The 22,212-nt window shown below is 44.0% G+C and overlaps 1 protein-coding gene across 5 annotated transcripts in view; it reads left to right on the top strand.

The window, feature by feature from the left end:
- The window catches only part of B4GALNT1 (beta-1,4-N-acetyl-galactosaminyltransferase 1), a 213,191-nt gene that overhangs the window by 144,012 nt on the left and 46,967 nt on the right, over window positions 1–22,212 (top strand). For all 5 annotated transcript variants that reach the window (XM_077483633.1, XM_077483628.1, XM_077483630.1 and 2 more), the window contains one exon: window positions 11,980–12,020. In XM_077483633.1, coding sequence (XP_077339759.1) covers window positions 11,980–12,020 — 41 coding nt within the window. The remainder of the gene's footprint in view (window positions 1–11,979; window positions 12,021–22,212) is intronic.

The following is a 22,212-nucleotide window of genomic DNA, read 5'->3' as shown; positions in this document are numbered from 1 at the left end:
TACACAGATGTCATCTTCTATATGGAGGACTTGCATGAGACAGACCACAATAAAGTCAAAACTTGTTACGCAGCGCTTTTCCCTTATAGTGTATTTCCACTTTTGCAATCAAATTGGAGAAACCCCCGGTATGTCTTGTATGTGCTCTCATTTACACAGCATAACTAAAAATCATTTTTAAAAAGTCTTACCTTGTTTATTTGGAGCAGGTTTATAAACAGGCTGCGTGACATTGTTCGGGAATAGCTTGCAATGTTGCGAGACAGTTTATTTTAAGTGCTTTCAAATACAATGTAGCACCTAATTCTTGAGCTATTTAACCCTTTATTAGGACAGGTTAGGAACGATTTGCTAAAACGGGGGAGTGCAAAATCTGGTTTAGCTCTGCATGGTAGCCAATTGTCTAACTTCAGCTTCTTCAATTGAAGTGATTGTAAAGTCTCATTTTTTTTCCTATAAAAATAACAAACATGTTATATTTACCTGCTCTGTTGCAGTGGATATGCACAGAGCAGCCTGGATACTCCTCTTCTTGGGTCCCTCTTCTGTGATCCTGGCCCCTTCCTCCTTTTCAGTGCCCCCACAGCAAGTAGCTTGCTATGGGGGCACCAGTCAGACACGGAGCCCTGACCTGGCCCCACCCCCTCTCTCCTGTGATTGGCTAGCTGACTCTGATTGACAGCAGCAGGTGCCAATGGCACCGCTGCTGTGTCTCAGCCAATCAGGAAGGAGAATCTCGGATGGCTGACACTTTTGTAGACATCGCTGGATAGAGAGTAGGGATGGGCCGAACGGACCCCTGTTCGTTCGCACAGAACTTTTGAACAGCAAAAATGTTTGGACCCAGATAACTAACCCAATTAAAGTCAGTGCGACCCGAACGTCAAAAGTGCCCATTTTGAAGGCTTATATGCAAGTATGGGATGTGAAACTTCCAGTCAATCTTCAGTGTTTTCACTAAATCTTGACACACTTTGGCTATGAAAGCAGGACCATTGTCTGACTTAATTTGAAGTGGGTCGCCACATCTTGGGATTATTTCCTCTGTAAGGATTCTGAGTACTGTTTGTGCATCTTCCTTTATGGTGACGAACAGTTTTGTCCATTGTGAGAACATATCTACTATTACAAGTAAGGGCCGGTTCACACTGCGAGCCGCGGCGAGGCGTCTCCGACTTCCTCGCCGCGACTTGCAGGGGGGGTGAGCGGCGACTTGCAGAGGACTTCTGCATAGAAGTCAATGCAAGTCGCCCCCGAAGTCGCCCCGAAGTAGTACAGGAACCTTTTTTCTGAGTCGGAGCGACTCGAGTCGCTCCTCCTGAGAGGAAAAAATCTTTATCCAATAACCCACATGTAACCTGCCAGCCTCCGTGTCCTACCCCATGATATTGTGAGATAAATAGGGGTGCACTAGCTACGGGAATGCACGGTCTCCCCTCTTGGCAGATGAACCCTGATTCAGGGCTTTTCTGCACGCCTTCTATGTTCACACATGCCCGTTGTCACCCACCGCTCCATAGAGGAGACTGGAGAATCTGATCTGGTCCGCCTGAAAAACTGACATGCGGACCCCTTCAGTCCACTAGTGTAAAAAGTGCCTAAGTCGTAATTATGATCTGCCATAAGAGTACGGGCAGGGTTAACTATGGTGAACATACAGTAACTCTCCAGCCCTTTCCTCAACATTAAATGGAAGGGGAAATCTAGGTAGGGTTTTTATGCAAGAACAAAAAAATAATAAAAAGGCACATGTAAGAAATGGAAAGCATGTGTTATGCCAATTTGGCTGCAAAAAGTGGAAATACATGTTATAGAAAAATGGATGGTATTTGGATGTGCAAGCACAATTCAATTGCCCTCAGGCACCTAAGGGTGTTGGTGTCTCATTTTCAGCTATAGAGAGAGGAAGGGGTTAAACATACACCCATACCTTCTCTGGAGAAAAATGAATAGATTTCGAATCTGTCCCCTGGCTATTTGCAGGCGTGTGATAATCACGTCATATTTGTAGATGACTTTATGGACAGGAGAAAATGACATAGTTGCTCAAGTAAAAGTGCCTTTGCTCATGCAGGGTGAAGCAAAAGGTTTATTTCGCTAATTCCTCTCCCCAATAGCATATGCTCCCAGGGCTGGTGCAAGGATTTTTTGACACCCTAGGCAAAACCTCAATTTGCTGCCCCCGGCTCCACCCCTGACTCCACCCCTTTGCCCTGCCCATGTATACCCCACATTTTTAATGAAGTGCCCATCAAATGCAGCCTACCAGCGCCCATCAAATGCAGCCTCACCAGGGCCCATCAAAGCAGCCTCACCAGGGCCCATCAAATGCAGCCTCACCAGGGCCCATCAAATGCAACCTCACCAGGGCCCATCAAATGCAACCTCACCAGGGCCCATCAAATGCAGCCTCACCAGCGCCCATCAATGTAACATACCAGCGCCCATCAAATGCAGCCCCACCAAGGCCCATCAAATGCAGCCCCACCAGGGCCCATCAAATGCAGCCTCACCAGGGCCCATCAAATGCAGCCTCACCAGGGCCCATCAAATGCAGCCTCACCAGCGCCCATCAATGTAACCTACCAGTGCCCATCAAATGCAGCCCCACCAAGGCCCATCAAATGCAGCCCCACCAGGGCCCATCAAATGCAGCCTCACCAGGGCCCATCAAATGCAGCCTCACCAGGGCCCATCAAATGCAGCCTCACCAGGGCCCATCAAATGCAGCCTCACCAGGGCCCATCAAATGCAGCCTCACCAGCGCCCATCAATGTAACCTACCAGTGCCCATCAAATGCAGCCCCACCAAGGCCCATCAAATGCAGCCCCACCAAGGCCCATCAAATGCAGCCCCACCAGGGCCCATCAAATGCAGCCTCACCAGGGCCCATCAAATGCAGCCCCAACAGGGTCCATCAAATGCAGCCTCACCAGTGCCCATCAATGCAACCTACCAGCGCCCATCAAATTCAGCCTCACCAGTACCCATCAATGAATGTTTGCTTGCTTCCATTCATTCAGGAGTCGGGACACAGACACAGTCCTCTGCCGCCACTGCGCCTCCGGAACTATGTGCGAATTAAGCGGTGTCTGCCTGCTGATGCTGAGACTTAGTTGCTTGCTGCAGAGTGAAGAGTGTAGGAACACCAGTGGCCGGGTGCCCTAGGCAGCAGTGTGCCCTAGGCAGCTGCCTAGTTTGCCTAGTGGTAGCACCAGCCCTGTATGCTCCCCTTTCCTTTGCTCTCCCAATGCTCTGTTCAATCTTCAGGAGTAAAGTGAAATATCCAGAACTTCTGGGTATGAATAAGCATGTAATTCACTTCCCCTCTCTCAAGGGTGAGAGCTGGGGGCTTATGATTGGCATAGTGCTGTCCTTTGAGGCTGGGGAAGGGGTCCATAGTTCCAGGTAATCTCTGACAAGTCAGTTTAATGCTTAAACTGCCCATACATGTAAAGATTTATTTAATTCAGCCTGCAGACAGAACAAAAAAAAAAGGAACCGATTCCTCCATGTACTGTACACTAATGGCACGGATGGACAAATCCCTCCTATTGTATGACAGCTGCTGGCTGTCAGAATACCTGAGCAGTGCCTGCATCTAAATGGGTGTAGGCTGTGTTCAATCTACAATTTTCAACAGGCTATTTTGAAAAAGTGGAGCAGTGTCAGCAGGACCATACATTTGTAATTATATTGTAATTCACTGCAATTTTGGCAACCATGAGGCTTTCTGTACACGTCCCTGCTTGTGTAATTGGCGCAGATTTTACCAGAAGCCTGCACTAGAATACTGAGTTAGCAAAACAAATTGATATTTTTGGTGAGGAAACTCCCAAAGCGGTAATTACTTTGAGAGGGATGCTGACACTGCATGTTTCCAGTTGATTGATAATGAAAAAGCCACTCCCATTCAGATTCACTTTGCACTTTGACATGGACAAACAGCTTTTTCTTTTAAGCAGAAACAACGTTTGTTAAAATTCTTGCAATGTACATTGATTACCCAGAGGGGATTGTTTTTTTCTCAACAAAAGTGGAGTTACGCTTTAAGTTTCCCTTTCTGTCATAAGGCACTCAGCTCAGTCTTTTGGGGGTGTAAAGAGAGTCATGTGATGGAGCTTACACAGCACAGAAGTCCCCTCCCAGGGACATAAAGCATAAGGGCAGAGCCTACGGAGTGACTTTGTTACGCACAACCACTCGCTGTATGCTCTGTTCCCTTATTTGCCGCCTGGCCCTGATCACCGGGGAATTTATCCTTTCTGATTCATATTATTTGCCAGCTGACAAGTTTCTTTTTTTTTTTATGTGAACTTGTGTATCTTTTTCTTTGCCAATAAAAGTTTGGAGCGACATTCCCTGTTACCAGGGCGGCTGATGTTTATATTTCTGATGTTCTTTTAACCTCTTATCATTTGGAGGTTAAAATGGACCTTCTGTTACTTTCTGGTTTCCATGCTTAGGCAAATGATGTTATACATCCCAGAAGTCTTTAGGAGGGGAGGAGGGGTTTGCTGAGCTAAGCACACCCTCCTGCCTACATTCCTAAGCTAAGGGTAGAGGGATTCCAGGAAATAAATACTACATGAATCATCTGCCCTTGCTCAAGATGGCCAGACTCAGAAATGCTAGGGGGGGGGGGGGGGAGGGTGTTTTTACAAGTGATTTCTAAGCAAAATAAAGCATTGGGGCATTGAAGGATGGGGGGGGGGGGGGGTTGATTTGAATGTTAAAAATGAATTAGCTAGGGTTTTTTATTTGTGGTGCTCAGATGCAGTGTGCTTTAAAACCAAGGTGAGCACAATCATATACATGTGTGTGGTGGTGTTGGAGGAGGTACTTCCTTGGTCACAGACAGAAGATTTTGTATAAAGTGCAAAGTTTTTGAAGATTGAACTTTTATGTCACTGTATGGTCACTCTTCACTTTATTCATCACAAGAAACATTTAGGAAGTTAGAAGAGGGGCAGTTATACGTAATATCCACTATATTACCCAAAGTATTGGGACGCCTGCCTTTACATGAATATGAACTTTAATGGCATCAATATTGAGTTGGCCCACCCTTTGCAGCGATAATGACTTCAATTCTTCTGGGAAGGCCGTCCACAAGGTTTAGGAGTGTGTCTATGGGAAAGTTTGATTATTCTTCCAAAAGCACATTTGTGAGGTCAGGCACTTATGTGGACGAGAAGGCCTGGCTTGCAGTCTCTGCTCTAATTCATACCAAAGGTGTTCTATCAGGTAGAGGTCAGGACTCTGTGCAGGCTAGTAAAGTTCCTCCACTCCAGACTTGCTCATCCATTGTCTTTATGGACCTTCTTTGTGCAATGGTGTGCAGTCATGTTGGAACAGGAAGAGGCCATCCCCAAACTGTTCCCGCAATGAAATTGTCCAAAATGTCTTGGTATACTGATGCCTTAGGACAGTGATGGCGAAGCTTGGCACCCCAGATGTTTTGGAACTACATTTCCCATGATGCTCATGCACTCTGCAGTATAGTTGAGCATCATGGGAAATGTAGTTTCAAAACATCTGGAGTGCCAAGGTTCGCCATCACTGCCTTAGGAGTTCCCTTTACTGAAACGAAGGGGCCAAGCCCAACCCCTGAAAAACAACCCCAAACCATAATCCCCCTCAGCCAAATGATTTGGACCAGTGCAAGGTCCATAAAGACATGGATGACTGAGTTTGGGGTGAAGGAACTTGACTGGCCTGCAGTCCTGACATCAACCCAATAGAACACCTTTGGGATGAATTAGAGCGAAGTCTGCAAGCCAGGCCTTCTCGTCCAACATCAGTGCCTGACTTCACAAATGTGCTTATGGTCAAACATTCCCATAGACACACTCCTGAACCTTGTGGACAGCCTTCCCAGAAGAGTTGAAGCTGTTATAGCTGCAAAGTGTGGGCCAACTAAATATTGAACCCTACGGACTAAGACTGGCATGCCATTAAAGTTCATGTGAGTGTAAAGGTAGGTGTACCAATACTTTTGGTAATATAGTATATTTGTTTACTTGTACATTAACATCTTAAGCGCTGCACGATATTATTTAATTTGCTATATTATTTGATCATCTGACGGTGATACACATAAGTGTACTGGTTTGTTATTTTTGTTTCTTTGTTGCGTGATTTATATATATATATATATATTATTTAGCACATGGCTTCTGCACTGACGTTTACCCACACATGTGTATGTGTGATGTATTTACACAAGCGTGACATTTTTCTGTGTGGGGGAAATATGCAGAAGTGATCACTGTTTACCCAAGGACGGCCATTTACTTGTATTGTTAACGGATGGATGAAAAACGGACAAATGGACAGCATGTGTGACAGGGGCCTAGATTATCAGCAAATGTCTGTGTGCATATGGTTACAGTTTACCTATGAAGAAACTTAACTGAATGGAAATATCTATACCTTGGGCCTATACCTTGGGCCTATACCTTGGGCCTACTTGTATTGTTTGTTAACTCACATAGTACCTCTATCTGCCTCAGTGCTTGTAAAGACAGCATGTGAAATCAAGGAAATGTTCCTAGATCAACATTGCTCACAAACTCCGGAAACATGTTCTTCTCACTTATTCTCATTCTGATGATTACTCACAAAAAAATGCAGTGTCCCATCTTGCTAACCTATCCGCCACACATCATGACATCATAATACACTGTGAATCGGCACAAAGACAAAGGCTGGATTGTGAATCATCCCACCATTAGCTGCTTCTTAGCTACTTTCCATACATATATGGTTCTCAGTTCACAAGGAGCCATTCCTCCTACTATTTTGGGACTGCTCTGGTTAACAGGCGTAAACAAACTAAAAAGAACTTTCATTTTAAATCCTCATAATTAGGAATGGTATGTAAAGTGAAATTCTTTTTTCCTGTATCTGATTTATAATTACAGATCTGCCCCTTGAAAAAAAAAAAAGGTAAAAAAAGGTCAAAATCTTTAAAGCGGTAGTAAACCCGCACATTTTTTATTTTTTTTTAAACCTGAAAAGCAAAAGGCATAATGAGCTAGTATGCACCGCATACTAGCTCATTATGAAATACTTACCTTAGAACGAGGCCCCGACATCTGGCCCGACATGCTCCCTCGGCGTTTCTTCCGGGTATCGCGGCTACGGCGCTGTGAGTGGCCAGAGCCGCGATATCTTCACTCCCGCGCATGCGCGCGGGAGATTTCATTCCGGCCGGCCGGCCACTGGCGGATTTTCAGGCCGAGAATCCCCTTGTGCGCATGCGCCGCTGCAGTCAGCGGCGCATACCGAGGGGAATATCTCCTAAACCGTAAAGGTTTAGGAGATATTTTTTTTACCTACAGGTAAGCCTTATTATAAGCTTTCCTGTAGGTAAAAGTTAAAAAATCGAGTATACAACCACTTTAAGATGTGTAGCAGGAATTCATTAAATACTATACTGCGGAAGCTCAACCGTAAATGGCAAAATCCTTTTCTTTTTTGGTTAAGAGTCCATGGCAGGGGCAGACTGACAACTCATGGGGCCCCCGGGCAATAGGAGATTATGGGCCCCCAGGCAATAGATTATGAGGCAACACAGTATACACACACACATACAGTATACACACAATATACACACACAGAATACACATACACACACACTGAAAAGGTACTGGAGAAGCGGGGCAGCTATAATGTTGGGATTTTTAAATCTGGCAGGCAACCCTGACGGGGCCCCTTCGTGGCATGGGGCCCTCGGGCAGTGCCCGAATGGTCAGTCCGCCCCTGGTACATGGTTAAGATGATTGTACAAAGACAAATGCATTTTGGCCAAGTAGCTGTAGTCAGAGCTCCTGGGTCTATAACTAAGGCCTCTTTCAGACGAACGATCCGTTCAGGTCCGCCTGTCAGATTTTTAGGCGGATCTGAACAGATGCTCCATAGACGTCTATGGAGAGTTGGACGTCAGCGGTGACATGTCCGCTGACATCCGACCCACTCAGATCTGAAAAAGTGTGAGGGAGGAAAAACCTACTTTTCCATCCGTCATCGGATCAGGTGACGACTGACTCTGTGGTCCGTTGTCATCCAATCTCCCATAGGGGAGAGCGGCTCTCCGACAGGTCCATCCCCACACAGTGTGCAGAGACGGACCTGTCATCTTCCTGCTCAGCGGGGATCGACGGAGCGATCCCTGCTGAGCAAGCGGATGTCCACAGGCGGATCATAACGGATCCGTCCCGTGTGAAGGAGACCTAAGGCTACTTAGCTGAAATGCATTTGATTTGCACCACCATTCTAACCATGGGAATGTTAACAATAAAGAAATTTGAAGTTTACAGTTGAGCTCTGGTATTTGTAGTATTTGGAAGGATGAGCAAGAACCCAGCCGTAGAGCTTTTATGGATCATGTTGGCTGAGAGGTAGATCTTTTCTCTTTTATATGTATATTCTACAATAGAGGTTTGGGTGATTGTCAAAAAATATAAATATATTTTGGTATAATTTTTCTATCAAACACAATGGGGGTTATTTACTAACGGAAAATCCACTTTGCACACAAGTGCACTTGGAAGTAAAGTCGCTGTAGATCTGAGGGGGACATGCAAGGAAAATAAAAAACAGCATTTTAACCTGCACATGATTGGATAATAAAATCAGCAGAGCTTCCCCTCATTTCAGATCTACCCCTCAGATTTAGAGTGACTGCACTTTCAAGTGCACTTGCAGTGCAAAGTGGATTTGCCTTTCGTAAATACCTCCCAAAGTCTTTATTAGCCAAATATATACCTCCCAACTGTCTCTGATTTCGAGGGACTGTCCCTGATTTGGAGCAAAGTCCCTCTGTCCCTCATTCCTCCTCATTTGTCCCTCATTTTGGTCTGCTCTATATATCTCTCTCTATCTCTCTCTCTCTCTCTCTCTCTCTATATATATATATATATATATATATATATATATATATATATATAAAATGCACTTTTTATCTAGCAAAATGTGTTTCCCAGTGCTAAACCTTTCATCTGATTTCTAAATTTCTGCATTTGTAAGCCAATATAAAGGAATAGTAGTGGTAAAGCACTTGTAGGTTTAACCAATCTTTTTTATACAATTCTCCTTTAAGGGGCGTGGCAAGAGGTGTGTCCTATGTCTGCATACTTTTGCTGATAGATGTCCCTCATTCCCATCTCAGAAAGTTGGGATTTATAGCCAAATATCTAACAGGGTAACAATAAACTCCTCAAACATAAACGCATACAAGCAATAAACGGCAGAAAATCACAACCATAAACCATGCAGCCACATGGTTGAAGACAAAATTTAAGATATTATCCCTGGGCAGCATTTACCCCATATAACACGGGAATAGGTGGAAGGGGAAAGACACTACTGAAGTATGTCCTGTGAGTAGATTTGAACAGAGTTCATTCCATAAACCTGAGGCTGTATGAAGAATTCAAATAATAAACAAATCATAATATTCATCCTCAGAGTTATATATCCTGGGTAATTTATCCATATACATTAAGGATGTTCATTGAATCAAATATTAGTATCCACACAGTAGTCCACAGGATTGCTATCTGATGTTAAATCAAAACTCATTCTTATCAGAATCTGAAAGCCCCCTTTAATAATAAGGGGCCACAAGATACCTCCCCCCAACTTATGTGAATGAGTAGGGGTATAGAGAAGTGTTTCTCAACTCCAGTCCTCAAGGCGCCCCAACGGGTCATGTTTTCAGGATTTCCCTCAGATGAAAAGGCTGTGGTAATTATTAAGGCATTGAAACTGATCAAGTCACCCGTGCAAAATAATGGAAAGCCTGAAAACATGACCTGTTGGGGCGCCTTGAGGACTAGCATTGAGAAATACTGGTATAGCGTACCCCTGCTCATTCACAAAGAAAAAAAAGTAACCTAGGAATAAAGACAATCAAACTTTTGATAAGTCCTCTATTAAAATAAGGACATTGACCAAATATTTGGTTAATGACATCACCTGTGGGACCCGGCCCCTTTGTTTACTTTAGCGGCGGGGATCCTAAGTGGTCATTTGGCATGAAGGCAGCAATGGGATTGGGCGTGTGTCAATGGGCATGGGATTTTCTTCTTGGGGGGAAGTGTCTCAGTGAGCTTCGTTCATCATGATTGAGGTGGACCAGTGTTTTTGACTCGTATGAACCTGTCTTCAACTGTTCTTCCAGAGCTTACTGTGCAGCATGTAATCCAGATGGGTTTTTACCCTCACCTTGACTTCTAGTGAGTCCTGGAACAAGTATTAAGCCAATAAAATCAAAGTACTAAACTGTAATTCTCTATGCACACTAATGCGTTTTTTGATGCATTTTGCAGAAATGCAGGGAAATATGTTCCTATGGAACATGTTCACATCAATGCATTTTTGTGCCTCTGCGTTTTTGGAACGCGTCATGGACTTTTTTCCCAGCAAAATGCAGAATTTTGCATGTAATAGACTTCAATAGACCCGCATCCAAAACGCAAGATGAGATTTTGCAGCATTTTGCATTTTTTTTTACACTGTATATAGCTGGTTGTTAAGGAGGGAGCCAGTAAGCCGACCACCACGTCCTTAACAACTGATGAGTCATCATCTGTCACCGGGCTTCCCCGCTGAATGTACAAAAAAGAATTGCTGGCTAAAAAAAAATATCATGAAAAAAAAACAGCGTGGTTCCCCTCCTAGGTCCTTACCAGGCCCTTGGGTCTAGTATGGATTCGGAGGGGACCTCCCACACCATAATTTTTTTTAAAATGGCATGGGGTCCCCCCAAAATTTATACTGGACCGTTATCCGGGCATGCCACCTGGCAGGTCAGGAAAGGGAGGGGGCGAGCGAGCACCCCCCCATCCTGAACCATGCCAGGCCACATTCCCTCAACATGGGCGGAGAAGTGCTTTGGGGCAGGGGGCTCTGCACCCCCCTCCCCAAAGCACCTTGTCCCCATGTTGATGGAGACAAGGGCCTCTTATCGGAATCTGGAAGCCCCCTTTAACAAGGAGGCCCCCAGATCCCGGCACTCCAAGATGTGAATGAGTATGGGGTACATTGTACCCCTACCCATTCACCAAAAAAAAAGTAGTGTAGTGTGAAGAAATACAGTAGACAGTTTTTGACAAGTCTTTTATTAAAAATATATTTTTCTTCCCTGCTTCTTCCTCCGGTCTTCCTCCATCTTCTCCCTCATCTTCATCTTCCAGGCTTCTCCTGCTTCTTTTTCTGCTCTTCTTTCTTCTGCCGACCCACCTCCGATGCTGAGTCCTGCTCCCGCTGCTGACCCTCTTCCGATGCTGCATCCCGCTGATCTGTCCGTGCCAATATTAAACATTTCTTAGATAATGATGGGGACACGGCCATCGGATTACGTCATCCGTAGGCCCCACCCCCTTGTGACGTCACCTCCCGGGACATGATGGGTCCGTGAAGTCACAAGGGACGGGGCCTCCGGATAACAAAATCCAATGACCACGCCCCCATCATTATCTAAGAAATGCTTGACATCGGCACACACAGATCAGCAGGACGCAGCATCGGAGGAGGGTCGGCGACGGGAACGGGACTTAGCATCGGAGGTGGGGGGCAAGGTGCTTTGGGGTGTGGGGCGCGGATAATCTGCGCTGTTTCCCAATTTTTTTTAGCTCCAGTACTTTTTTTTTTTACATTCAGCTGATGACTTAACGGTTGTTAAGGACATGTCAGCCAGCTTCCCGGCCCCCTCCTTAGCAACCAACTATATACACAAATTGCGGCAAATTCGCTGTAAAAACGCAGCAAACGCCGCAATAAGTACTGCAGAAACGCTCAAAAGCAATGTGAATCGAATCTAAAATCCAGGGCCAGAGAGACAGCCTCAGGGCCCACTCCTTCAAAGTCAGATATGGCAGCTTTTTTTCCTGTTGTAATTGTAGTTTTTACTATTGCCGTGCCATGAAAATCATTCCACCAGACACTAATAATCTGTTTTTTTCTTGCAGGTTTAAGTTTACTTGATCTCAATAAAAAAGAAAAATATGAGGTAAGAACATTTTGTTTCATCAGAATCCACTTGTATGATCATGCCATTGTAGACATGTGGACCTAAATGCAGCAATGCTTTGTGTTTTTAAGTTATGCACTTTCTTATTATCTTGAGGTATTTATTGTAGAAGTTTTTGAATGCAAAACATGAAATGTTAAAGGGTAACTCCACTTTTGTGGAAAAAAGAATAATAAAAAAATATAGCTTATACAATTGTGACACAAGTCATATTGTAATTTAATTTTGTTAAAAATCACCTTTTCTTTTCATTCTGCAGCTCTGTAATTTTTTTGTAAAATGCAATGCATTATGGCTACATGGAGGTGTTCTGTACACAGACTGTATAGCCCCCCAGTTATGTCATTTCCTGCTTGTGTGATTGGCTCACTGATTTTCCCAGAAGTCTGCATTAAGATACAAGTCAGATTTTTGGCACCCCTACATTTTTGGTGAGATCCTTCCAATAGGAAAAGGGATGCAGATGCTGCAATTTTCCTCATTAGAGCCCTGCGGGTGCAGCAGATGATTGACAATTACAAATCACTCCCATACAGATTCACTTTTTTCACATGGACATAGAAAATTAGCTACTCCTTCAGAATAACAAAAAGTAGAACTCTGCAACGAAGTTTGTCAAAATCCCTGCAATGTACATAGATCACCCAGAAGGGAATATTTTTTTTTCAACAAAAGTGGAGTTACTCTTTAAAGGTGAAAAGTAGAGGTATGACAATTTTACCATGTTGGAATGTACTAAATGTACTTAGTTTTTATATTTATTTATTTATTACCGATACTTATATAATGCCATAAATGTACACAGCTCTTTACATATATATTGTATATTCACATTAGTCCCGGCCTTCAAGGAGCTTACAATCCAAAGTACCTAACTCACATTCATACATACACATACAAGGACCATTTTTTAAAATTGTAGACAGGAGCCAACTAACCTACCTGCATGTCTTTGGAGCATGAGAGGAAATCTACACAGGCACAGCCGCACAGGGAGAACATGCAAACTTCATACTGTAGTGCTGAGATTGGGATTTGAACCCTAGTGCTGCCAGGCAGAACTGCTAACCACTTAGCCACAGTGTTGCCCTTTTTACTTTGTTCTCTTTAGGCCCCATTCACACCTGAGTGTTTTTGTAGCTTGAAGCCTGAAACTACAAAACGCTGGAGGGGAAAAAAAATCTATTATTCTCAATGGAAGCCGAACGACTGATGCTCAAACAAGTTCTGGACCCTTTTTTGTCCCTCGAATTAGCCATATTTTCTTCTTTTTACATTGGTGACCTTTTGCCCTGCACAAAATCGTGGCAAAACGCAGTAAAAAACGCTGAAAAATCGCGGTAAAATCACACGATTTTCTGCCTGAAAACGCAATGCTCAGGTGTGAATGGGGCCTTAGTGTTATCTCTTAGCTGAATCATGATTAGGCTTAATATGTTAGCCTAATGCCGCGTACACACGTATCAGACTATCTGTCCGCCAGACTTTCCGAACGAGCTACCTGCCCACACACGGTACTTTTGCGGCGGACTAGGTACGGCGGACTAAATCCGCCGGACTATCTGCTGTACTTTTGAAATGAACAGACTCGCCCACACACACGGAGGAAAGTCCGCTCATTTTGAGCGCGTCTCCAGGTAGCCGGGACCAGCGAAGGAGGCGTCGCTGGCCTCGTCACCAGGTATGGAGTTAAAGGGGAATCCCTACGCCGAAAAATCGGGGCGGGGGTCCCCCCTAGGTCCATATCAGACCCTTATCCGAGCACGCTACTCAGCCGGCCAGGAAAGGGGGTGGGGGCGAGCGAGCGCCCATCCCCCTCCTGAGCCGTACCAGGCCGTGTGCCCTCAACATGGGGGGTGCCTTGGGGAAGGGGGCCCGCGGCCCCCCCACCCCAAAGCACCTTGTCCCCATGTTGATGAGGACAAGGACCTCTTCCCGACAACCCTGGCCATTGGTTGGCGGGGTCTGCGGACGGGGGGCTTATCGGAATCCGTGAGCCCCCCTTAATAAGGGGGCCCCCGGATCCCAGCCCCCCACCCTATGTGATTGAGTATGGTGTACAATGTACCCCTACCCATTCACCTGTGAAAAAAAGTAAAAAAAAAAAAAAAAAACTACACACAAGGGTTAAAATAGTTTATTGCACAGCTCCGGGGGTCTTCTTCCGTCTTCGGGGGTCTTCTCGCCGGACTCCTCCGCTATCTTCTGCTCTTTTGCTAGCTCTTTCACTAGCGGAGGAGCCTGGCTTTCTTCTTTGCTGCCGCCCTCTTCTTCCGACTTCGGGGGTCTTGTCCCCCTCTTCGGTTCTTCTTTCCGGGCCACCGCGCCTTCTTCTAGCTCTTCTGTCGCTGTCGCCGTCTTCTGTTCTTCTGTTCTTCTCTTCTGGAGATGTTAGGCAGCACAGTGGTGTAGTGGGTAGCACTCTCACCTAGCAGTAAGAAGGGTCGCTGGTTCAAATCCCAACCACCACACTACCTGCCTGGAGTTTGCATGTTCTCCCTGTGCCTGCATGGGTTTCCTCCCACAATCCAATGACATGCAGGTAGGTTAAGTGGCTTCTGTCCAAAATTGGCCCTAGTATATGAATGGGGACCTTGGATTGTGGGCTCCTTGAGGGTAGGGACAGACATGAGTGTGCAATGTACAGGGATAGGGACAATTGTAGACACTCACTCAGGTTGAACTGGGTGGACTGGTGTCTTTATTCAACCTTACTAACTATGAAACTAGATGTTGCCCCGTCGCTGTCTCCGGTCACTATGACAGGACGTGCGGCGACTTAAAGAGGAGTTTGCCCCCCAACAAAAAATTAAAAGTTAGCCGCTACAAATACTGTAGCAGCTGACTTTTAATATTAGGACACTTACCTGTCCAGGAATCCTGCAATGTCGGCACCTCAACTGATTTTCCAATTGGCTCTTGGGTGCTGCCGCCGCCGCCATTTATTGTAAGGGAAGCCGTCATTGAAGCCTCGCGGCTTCACAGCCAGTTCCCTACTGCACATGTGTGCCATGCTTTCTGAATGGCCCGGCGGTGGGGGGGGGGAGCAGGAGGGGGGCCGCAACGAGGTCTCCCGGAAGTGGGCTCCTTCCTCCCCCCAAAAGAAGCAAACAAGCAAAGCTTCCCCTTTTGGGTGGAGCTCTGCTTTATTGCAATACGTTGTCCATTAAACCAGAGCAAAATGCACAAGAGCCTTGCTAAAATAGTGATATCTGCATGCCTCATGCCCAATAGAAGTCCAAAACAATTGGGGTTTATTCCTGATATTAGGATAGTGGGCAGAGTCAAATAGTTCTTGAACAGACTGTACATCCATAACTGCTGGTTTACAGTACAGATGCAGCCTCATTTTATAGAGCTAAAAAGCAATATTTGCATGGCTTTACCAACTCTTCTAAAATTAAGGCGAATGTCATATATAATCTCTCTTAATTCTCAAAAGAAATGTTTTTTTCTTATCTGTGAATCCCCCAAGTACAAAAATATCTTCCTGTGTCACACGATGGGACAAAGGGATATTTTTGTACTAGGGGATTTACAGTCAAGAAAAACATGTTATTATATGATAAAGAGATTTTTATACCAATCCCTTAAAGTGTTACTAAACCCACAACAGTAAAATATCACTGTGGAACCTAAAGGGCTAATACTTTGCATTGTATAAAAATGCTGTTTGATCCTGTCTTCTCCTTCCTCCCTTTCTACCGCAGTCCCCAACCCATCTCCTGGTAGAACAGAGGCTAGGAGACACACTGCACATTATGTATTGCTAGAGAGTTATTTTTTTTCTTGGGAGAGTGCATGTGATCAGCACAGAGCCAATCAGCACTGTCCAGACAGAGGTTCAGGGGTCATGCAGCCTCTTAGGACAGTCAGAGGACAATGAAAACTCCTCCTACAAACTTTAATCATACACCTATAAAAGCCAGAAGACTGCTCTAACTGCCGATGAGAAAAAGGTATTTAGCAGTTTATATTTACTAAAACTATCGCATTTCCATGTTCTGTGTACTGTGGGAAACCAGATATAGTGAATGCAGGGTTCTGGGTTTAGTAACACTTTAAGCCTTGTACACACTACTAGTTCAGACTGCTACTACGACAGCTCAGGTCAGAGCCACTGTACTAACAATCTGATGTTAGTACAGTGATTTCCCCTGCTGTGTAATTGTGTTCTGACCTGAAGGCCTCACTGTCGTTTTCCCTTTCTTACGATGCCGGCGCCTGCATTCAAAGCTGATTGATGAATTTGCTCAAGGTGCCTACATTGCGGTATCCCTGGACAGGTAAGTGTCCTTATATTAAAAGTCAGCAGCTACAGTATTTGTAACAAAAATTCCAGACTGGAGCTCTTCTTTAAAGCTTATAGGAGGAGTTTTCCTTCCCCTCTGACTGTCCTATGAGGCTGCATGACCCCTGACCCAATCTCTGGTTAGTGCTGATTGGCCCTGTACTGATAACATGCACCCTCCTAAAAGGGAAAAAAAAATAAACTCTCTAGCAATACACACCAGACTGAGCATGTGCAAAGTGCCTCCAGGGCTCTGCACTATCTGCAGATGGATTGGGGACAGTAAAAGAAGGGGAGGATCAGAGAAGACAGGATCAAACAGCCTTTTTCCACAAGGTGAAGGATTAGGTTCCACGGTGAGTATAACAAACATGTGTCACTGCATATATAGACTGATTTTACTATTGTTTAGTAACAATTTACATCTATAGGCACACAATAACTGAATTTTGAGAAAGTTATTGCATTTGATCTTGTTTTTCTTGGAACAACTTTGACACTTGAAAGAATTTTAGACGTAGTAGTATATTTATTGTGTGTGTGGGATAATCTTTTGTAAATAAAGACTTGTTTTACATCTTGGCTATGCCAGTAGAGAGGAACTGAGGTCACGTTTCAGAGAGATCATGTAGACAATGGGCCTCGCTGTAGAGCCGACCGGTTTATGACAGTAAATGTCAGGAACTGCGGTTAGCAAAATCTTATGACATCAAGTTGTTATTGTGTATTGCAGTACTGATAGCCAAGATGTATGGCACAGTAATCTTGGCGCTGTTCCACGAAAATCTAAAATGCTGTAGATCACAACAAAAAGATATTTAGACAAATATGGATACATCAGAAGTTTACGCTTCTATAAAATGCATTGTTCTTGTGCTTTATTCGTCCTTTCAAAGTGAACCTGTTCCCAGACTATGCACATACGTTTTCTGTTCTGTAGGTATAGGCATTGTGGAGAAATCAAAGGCACCAGAATATTAGCTTTTAGTCTATTACTTTGTTAGTGCGGAATGTTTGCAACTATTTAATGCTAACATATAGCAAGTGTTTCTAAGTTTTCATAGAAATAAATCTACATGGCTCATTTATACTTGTGGCCGGGGGAAGCAGAAAAAATAGGCAGTTGATCCCCAGTTTTACCATCCGCCCTTAACCTTACACTAGTGGCGGTTGTATCCATGCTGCAGCAAAACTACAAAAATGATAATACCCCCTGTCAGATTTGATGTGCAGCACTGCCACTAAAAACAACCCATTCAGGTGAATTGGGCCATGCCACAATCGCCCTGCGATCGCATCCAATACACGTGGTCGTAGCACGGTAGTGCGGGCTTTTCAGGGTTAAACAGGTAGTTAGGAGGCAACATATCGCCTCCCAGACACCTGTCAATCACCCTCTGAAAGTTGATTCATTTTTATAGGAGCAGCAAAGGCTGCCACCAGTGTAATAGACCATAAGCCCCCATTTACATTAGTGCTTCTGCATGATCATGCATTTTTTATTGTGTTTTGTATCACATTTTTGATGCACATTTATGCAAATTGTTGCATTTTTTATGCCATTTCATGTTTGTTTTGGCCAATGTCAAGCTGTGACATAAGGACAAAGAAACCTGTTGTCAGCCTTTACAGGTAAATAACCTTTAATACGACCTGGCATCCAGTGAGTTTAGCATTCCAGTAAAATCCTAATTCTACCTAAACACCCCCATCCTAAAGGCTGGTACACGCGATACGAAAATCCGAAATTAAAAATTTAGTCCGCGAACGATCTGCCGATTTTCGGATCGTTAGTACGGTGCTTTTGACAGTGGATTCTGGATTTTCGTCTGGTAAAAGCTGGATGTGCAACTATAACATTTTTGTGGTACATGAACTCAACATCCTGTTTTCGTTTAATTAGTACTGTTTTCATGCAAAAAAATTTTTTAAAAGCAAGACTACGCATGCTCAGAAAGGAAAGAATGCATACAAAACTAGTCAACACATTACGTAACTTCTGAAGTCTGTCATATGAGAATTTTTGTATGGTGAGTAACCTCTTCACTTTCGACATGAGACTAACATGCAACAAAAAACGAACGGTGGTCTGAAAATCTGGTCATGTGTAGGAGAATTTAGCCTATTCTAACTACCCTGTAAAATAAAAATTTCTATATTTACCTATTTTGAGGGTGCTCCAGTCCGGTCACATGATTGAGTCCCAGCTCCAGCTTCAGGATAGAGGAGAAACAGCCGACAATGAATGCCCCATAGTAAGCCTATGTGTGATGTCATCACCCAGGCTGTGTAGCTGTTGTTGGCAATTTCTCCTCTTCACTGAAGCCAGCTGCTGGAGAGATCATGTGCCTGGATCTGGGCACCCTCAGAATAGGTAATTACCCCTTATGGCAGGGATCCTCAAACTACGGCAGTAAAACTCTGACATTCACAGACATGACTAGGCATGATGGGAATTGTAGTTCCTGAACAACTGGAGGGTCATAGTTTGAAGACCCATGCCTTATAGAAACGATATAAACTATCCATAACCCAGCATTACTGATATCTTGTACTGTAATACTAGGGACACTAGGGACTAGCACAGGGGTAGGGAACCTATGGCTCTCGAGACAGATGTGGCTCTTTTGATGGCTGCATCTGGCTCTCACCTCTCAATCCACAGATTGCGTAGTGTGCCGATCCGTGGATTGAGCCCATAGGAAAGGCTGCAGCTTTGGCCTAGCTCTGGAGCTGCGGCCATCTTGGTACACCCGGTGGCGGCCTAGGTGAGCGTCGCGCTGATGTCATCATCACCCGCCTCAACTGCTTGTGGATCTGCCTGCTTGTGTAGTGGTAAGCAAGCAGACAATCATAGGGGAGATGTGGATATTACAGTGGGGAAGATGATGTGGATATTACAGTTATAATTGAAATTAGTCGATTAATCGATTAAAAAAAAAAAGTTTTAAACATATTGTATGGCTCTCGTGGAATTACATTTTAAAATATGTGGCGTTCATGGCTCTCTCAGCCAAAAAGGTTCCCTACCCCTGCACTAGCAGCAGGCAAAGGCAAATTGTAATACTAAAGGCCTCTTGAGCCCCCTCCCTAGGGAAAGAGAGCATTGACTGGTGGGGGCATGGCTAGGTGCATGACAAGGGGAACGATTGGTTGGGACATGTGGGATGGGATGGGCCTGAGCTCAGGGAACATGTGCCCCAGGAAATTCTGGGTCTTTCAGAAGAGTCGGTTGGAAGAGCTGCTCACCCTCCCACCCCTTTTTCCTATGTTATGGTATGTCACAGCTTGCTGCAGTTTTCTTGACCTTGCCAGCAGTTAAAGTTGCTCTAATGGGCTATACCCTTGATGGAAAATTGGAAGTAGGCTGTCTGTCCAGCACTTATGGGTAAGGACAGGCCCCACTTCCCTCTTTTGGTTAGGTGCTTGACTGTGATTGGCACTGGTTAAATATGTTCACATGTTTTGTGTTGGAATTTAATAAAGCTATGGCCTTGCCCTTTCCAACCTAATGGTTGTAAGTAATTAAAAAAGGAAAGCTGCGCTAGAAATCATATGGTGCAAAATCATATCATTATCATCATAACATAATTCTTCCACCCTGTGTGCAAAATATTGATATAACCATGAATAATACAAATAAAAAGGACATAAATTAATTAAAAACGTGAACGGTCCAAAAAAAGGGGAGAAAGATGAGAAGATAAGGCTTCAGTCCATTTAGGTGACTCCGTACAAAACACCCTCCAAGTATGTAGCAAGTGCACCCAGAGAAAGGAATTCCTCCACCACTAGATTCAGTGAGGCTTACCAGCTGACAAGATCTCTTTTTAGGGAGATCATACGTGCTCGCAAACAAAATCATCAATCCGGTCCCTTTGAAAGACACTGCTGATATCTCTAACTGGTGTATCCCCTCCTCGGAGCGTCTCCCGTTGCACCACAATCATTTAATGAGATAAAACAGAAAGGCTCCCATAGCGTAACTCCATATAAAACTTTTATTCAAACAATATAAAACAGAGATTACAAACTCACAATTTCAGCCGCATACAAGCGTGTATATACAGTAACGAGCCGGCCGGCTCTCTCTCGCTCACACTGCCCGTCCTTCCTAGACCAACTGGGAATGGCGGTGACGTCAGCACGCCGCTCAACCCTACGTCGTTTCGTCAAAGCTGACTTCTTCCTGGGGTACGGGCGGCGCGCTGATCCACTGCCTCAAGTATACATTTGCCGCAATTGTAACCACCCACTTCCGAGCTCCTGGTTACCGCTCCCAATCCGCCATTTTAGAATAGGGCAATATTGACAGCTTGCCCTTACCGTTAGGCATATACTACAAACTAATTTAAGAGAGAGAAGGAACCATTTTCCTATATTAATAATGGATTCACTTGTACAATCAATACCATTAAGCTTTAATAGCTCCACTAAGAGCATATACCTCGGATAGGGGCGTCCCTCTCTAATCCGTCAAATAATGTAAGTATATACAGTTAGTCATATAAGGACCCGTATACACTCCACCATTTATGTACCTCTTTAGAATAAAGGTTATATACCCAAAACGGTGGTCAGACCATATATGAAAATTATTTTTAAAATGATAAAAAACATTTTATTTTCAAAAACATTTTTTCTTCTTTCCTTATAAAAAATATATATACTTAAAAATATATTTCTACAATATGGGACTCATACAAAATAAATCCACATGTAGCAGACATCTTGAAACTCAAAAGGAAATTCATTGTCCCCGATCAAAGGGCTGCAATATCTGATTGAAGGCTATGGGTCAACCCCCTGGTGTAGTCATGGGATACGACCCATAATGAAACATTTCAGAAATGATCAAGGATCAAACATTATTAGTAAAATAAAATAAAATTAACTAAAATAGAAACTATGGGTTAGCACCCCATACCATAATCACGGGACACACCCATAAAGGTACGGTCAACTTTTACAACACCCCCAGGGTCCATTCCAATCATTATAAATATTGCAATATAGAAGGACCCTCAGATGCACCACAACACCCACCATGTGGGTGGGCACCCTCATTAGGCACCCTCAGATGTTGTCATAGATGGCCGGACCAACGACTAGGCCGAACCAATATCAACATACCGTTATCTTATTAATTAGAACAGGCACTCCCCATTGGGCATCCATTCATACGGCATCTCCCCTTACACAACTAGAAGAATGTGCACACATGTATCGTACTCGGTGTGCACACTTCCCTATGCTGTATCCAGATATACTACTCCCATCTCCATATTAGAAAAGATGATGTCGGTTAGAGGAATATATTACCAGGGGACTTTTAAATTAACACTGTGAAGAACATAGGGAAGGTGAAACATAGTTATAATAGCAGTTGATGCCAAAACAAATGTGAACGTTGCAATTCTAAACCAAGATTTATTTTTTCAGGAAATGGTTAAAACTTCTGTTTATTTTTTACATTTCTGCTTTGTACTTCTTGAGGATACTTACTGCCTGTTTCAGTGACCACGCAGGAAGTGAGCGTGAGCTAGATAACTGTATTGTTAGAAATTGTTATAACTTCAATACTACAGGATGTTTTTTATGATGGCCAGTAGGATTGTGTGATTAGAACTTTGTGACAGAATGTCCATTATAATACGATGATCAAATGATGTATAAAACATATAAATGTATAAAAAACAAACAAACATGTAATTAAACCTGTATAGCTAAAACTGCAATCAAAATTGTAATCCTTAAAATCCCAAGACTGAGAACTGAGCGATCAAACACCGCTGATCGTTAGGTTCTCAGGGCTCCCTGAGCAGAGAGCTGGTGACTTTCAGTCACCGCTCTCTGCTCTGCCCCCCTCACTCACTGGAG

Source organism: Lithobates pipiens, unplaced genomic scaffold, assembly GCF_037356315.1.
Source record: "Lithobates pipiens isolate NorthernLeopardFrog02 unplaced genomic scaffold, aLitPip1_a1.2 Scaffold_16, whole genome shotgun sequence".
In the NCBI taxonomy this organism is placed as follows: Eukaryota; Metazoa; Chordata; class Amphibia; order Anura; family Ranidae; genus Lithobates; species Lithobates pipiens.
The sequence above is the reverse complement of the archived record's forward strand: the minus strand, read 5'-3'. Positions and strand labels throughout refer to the sequence as shown.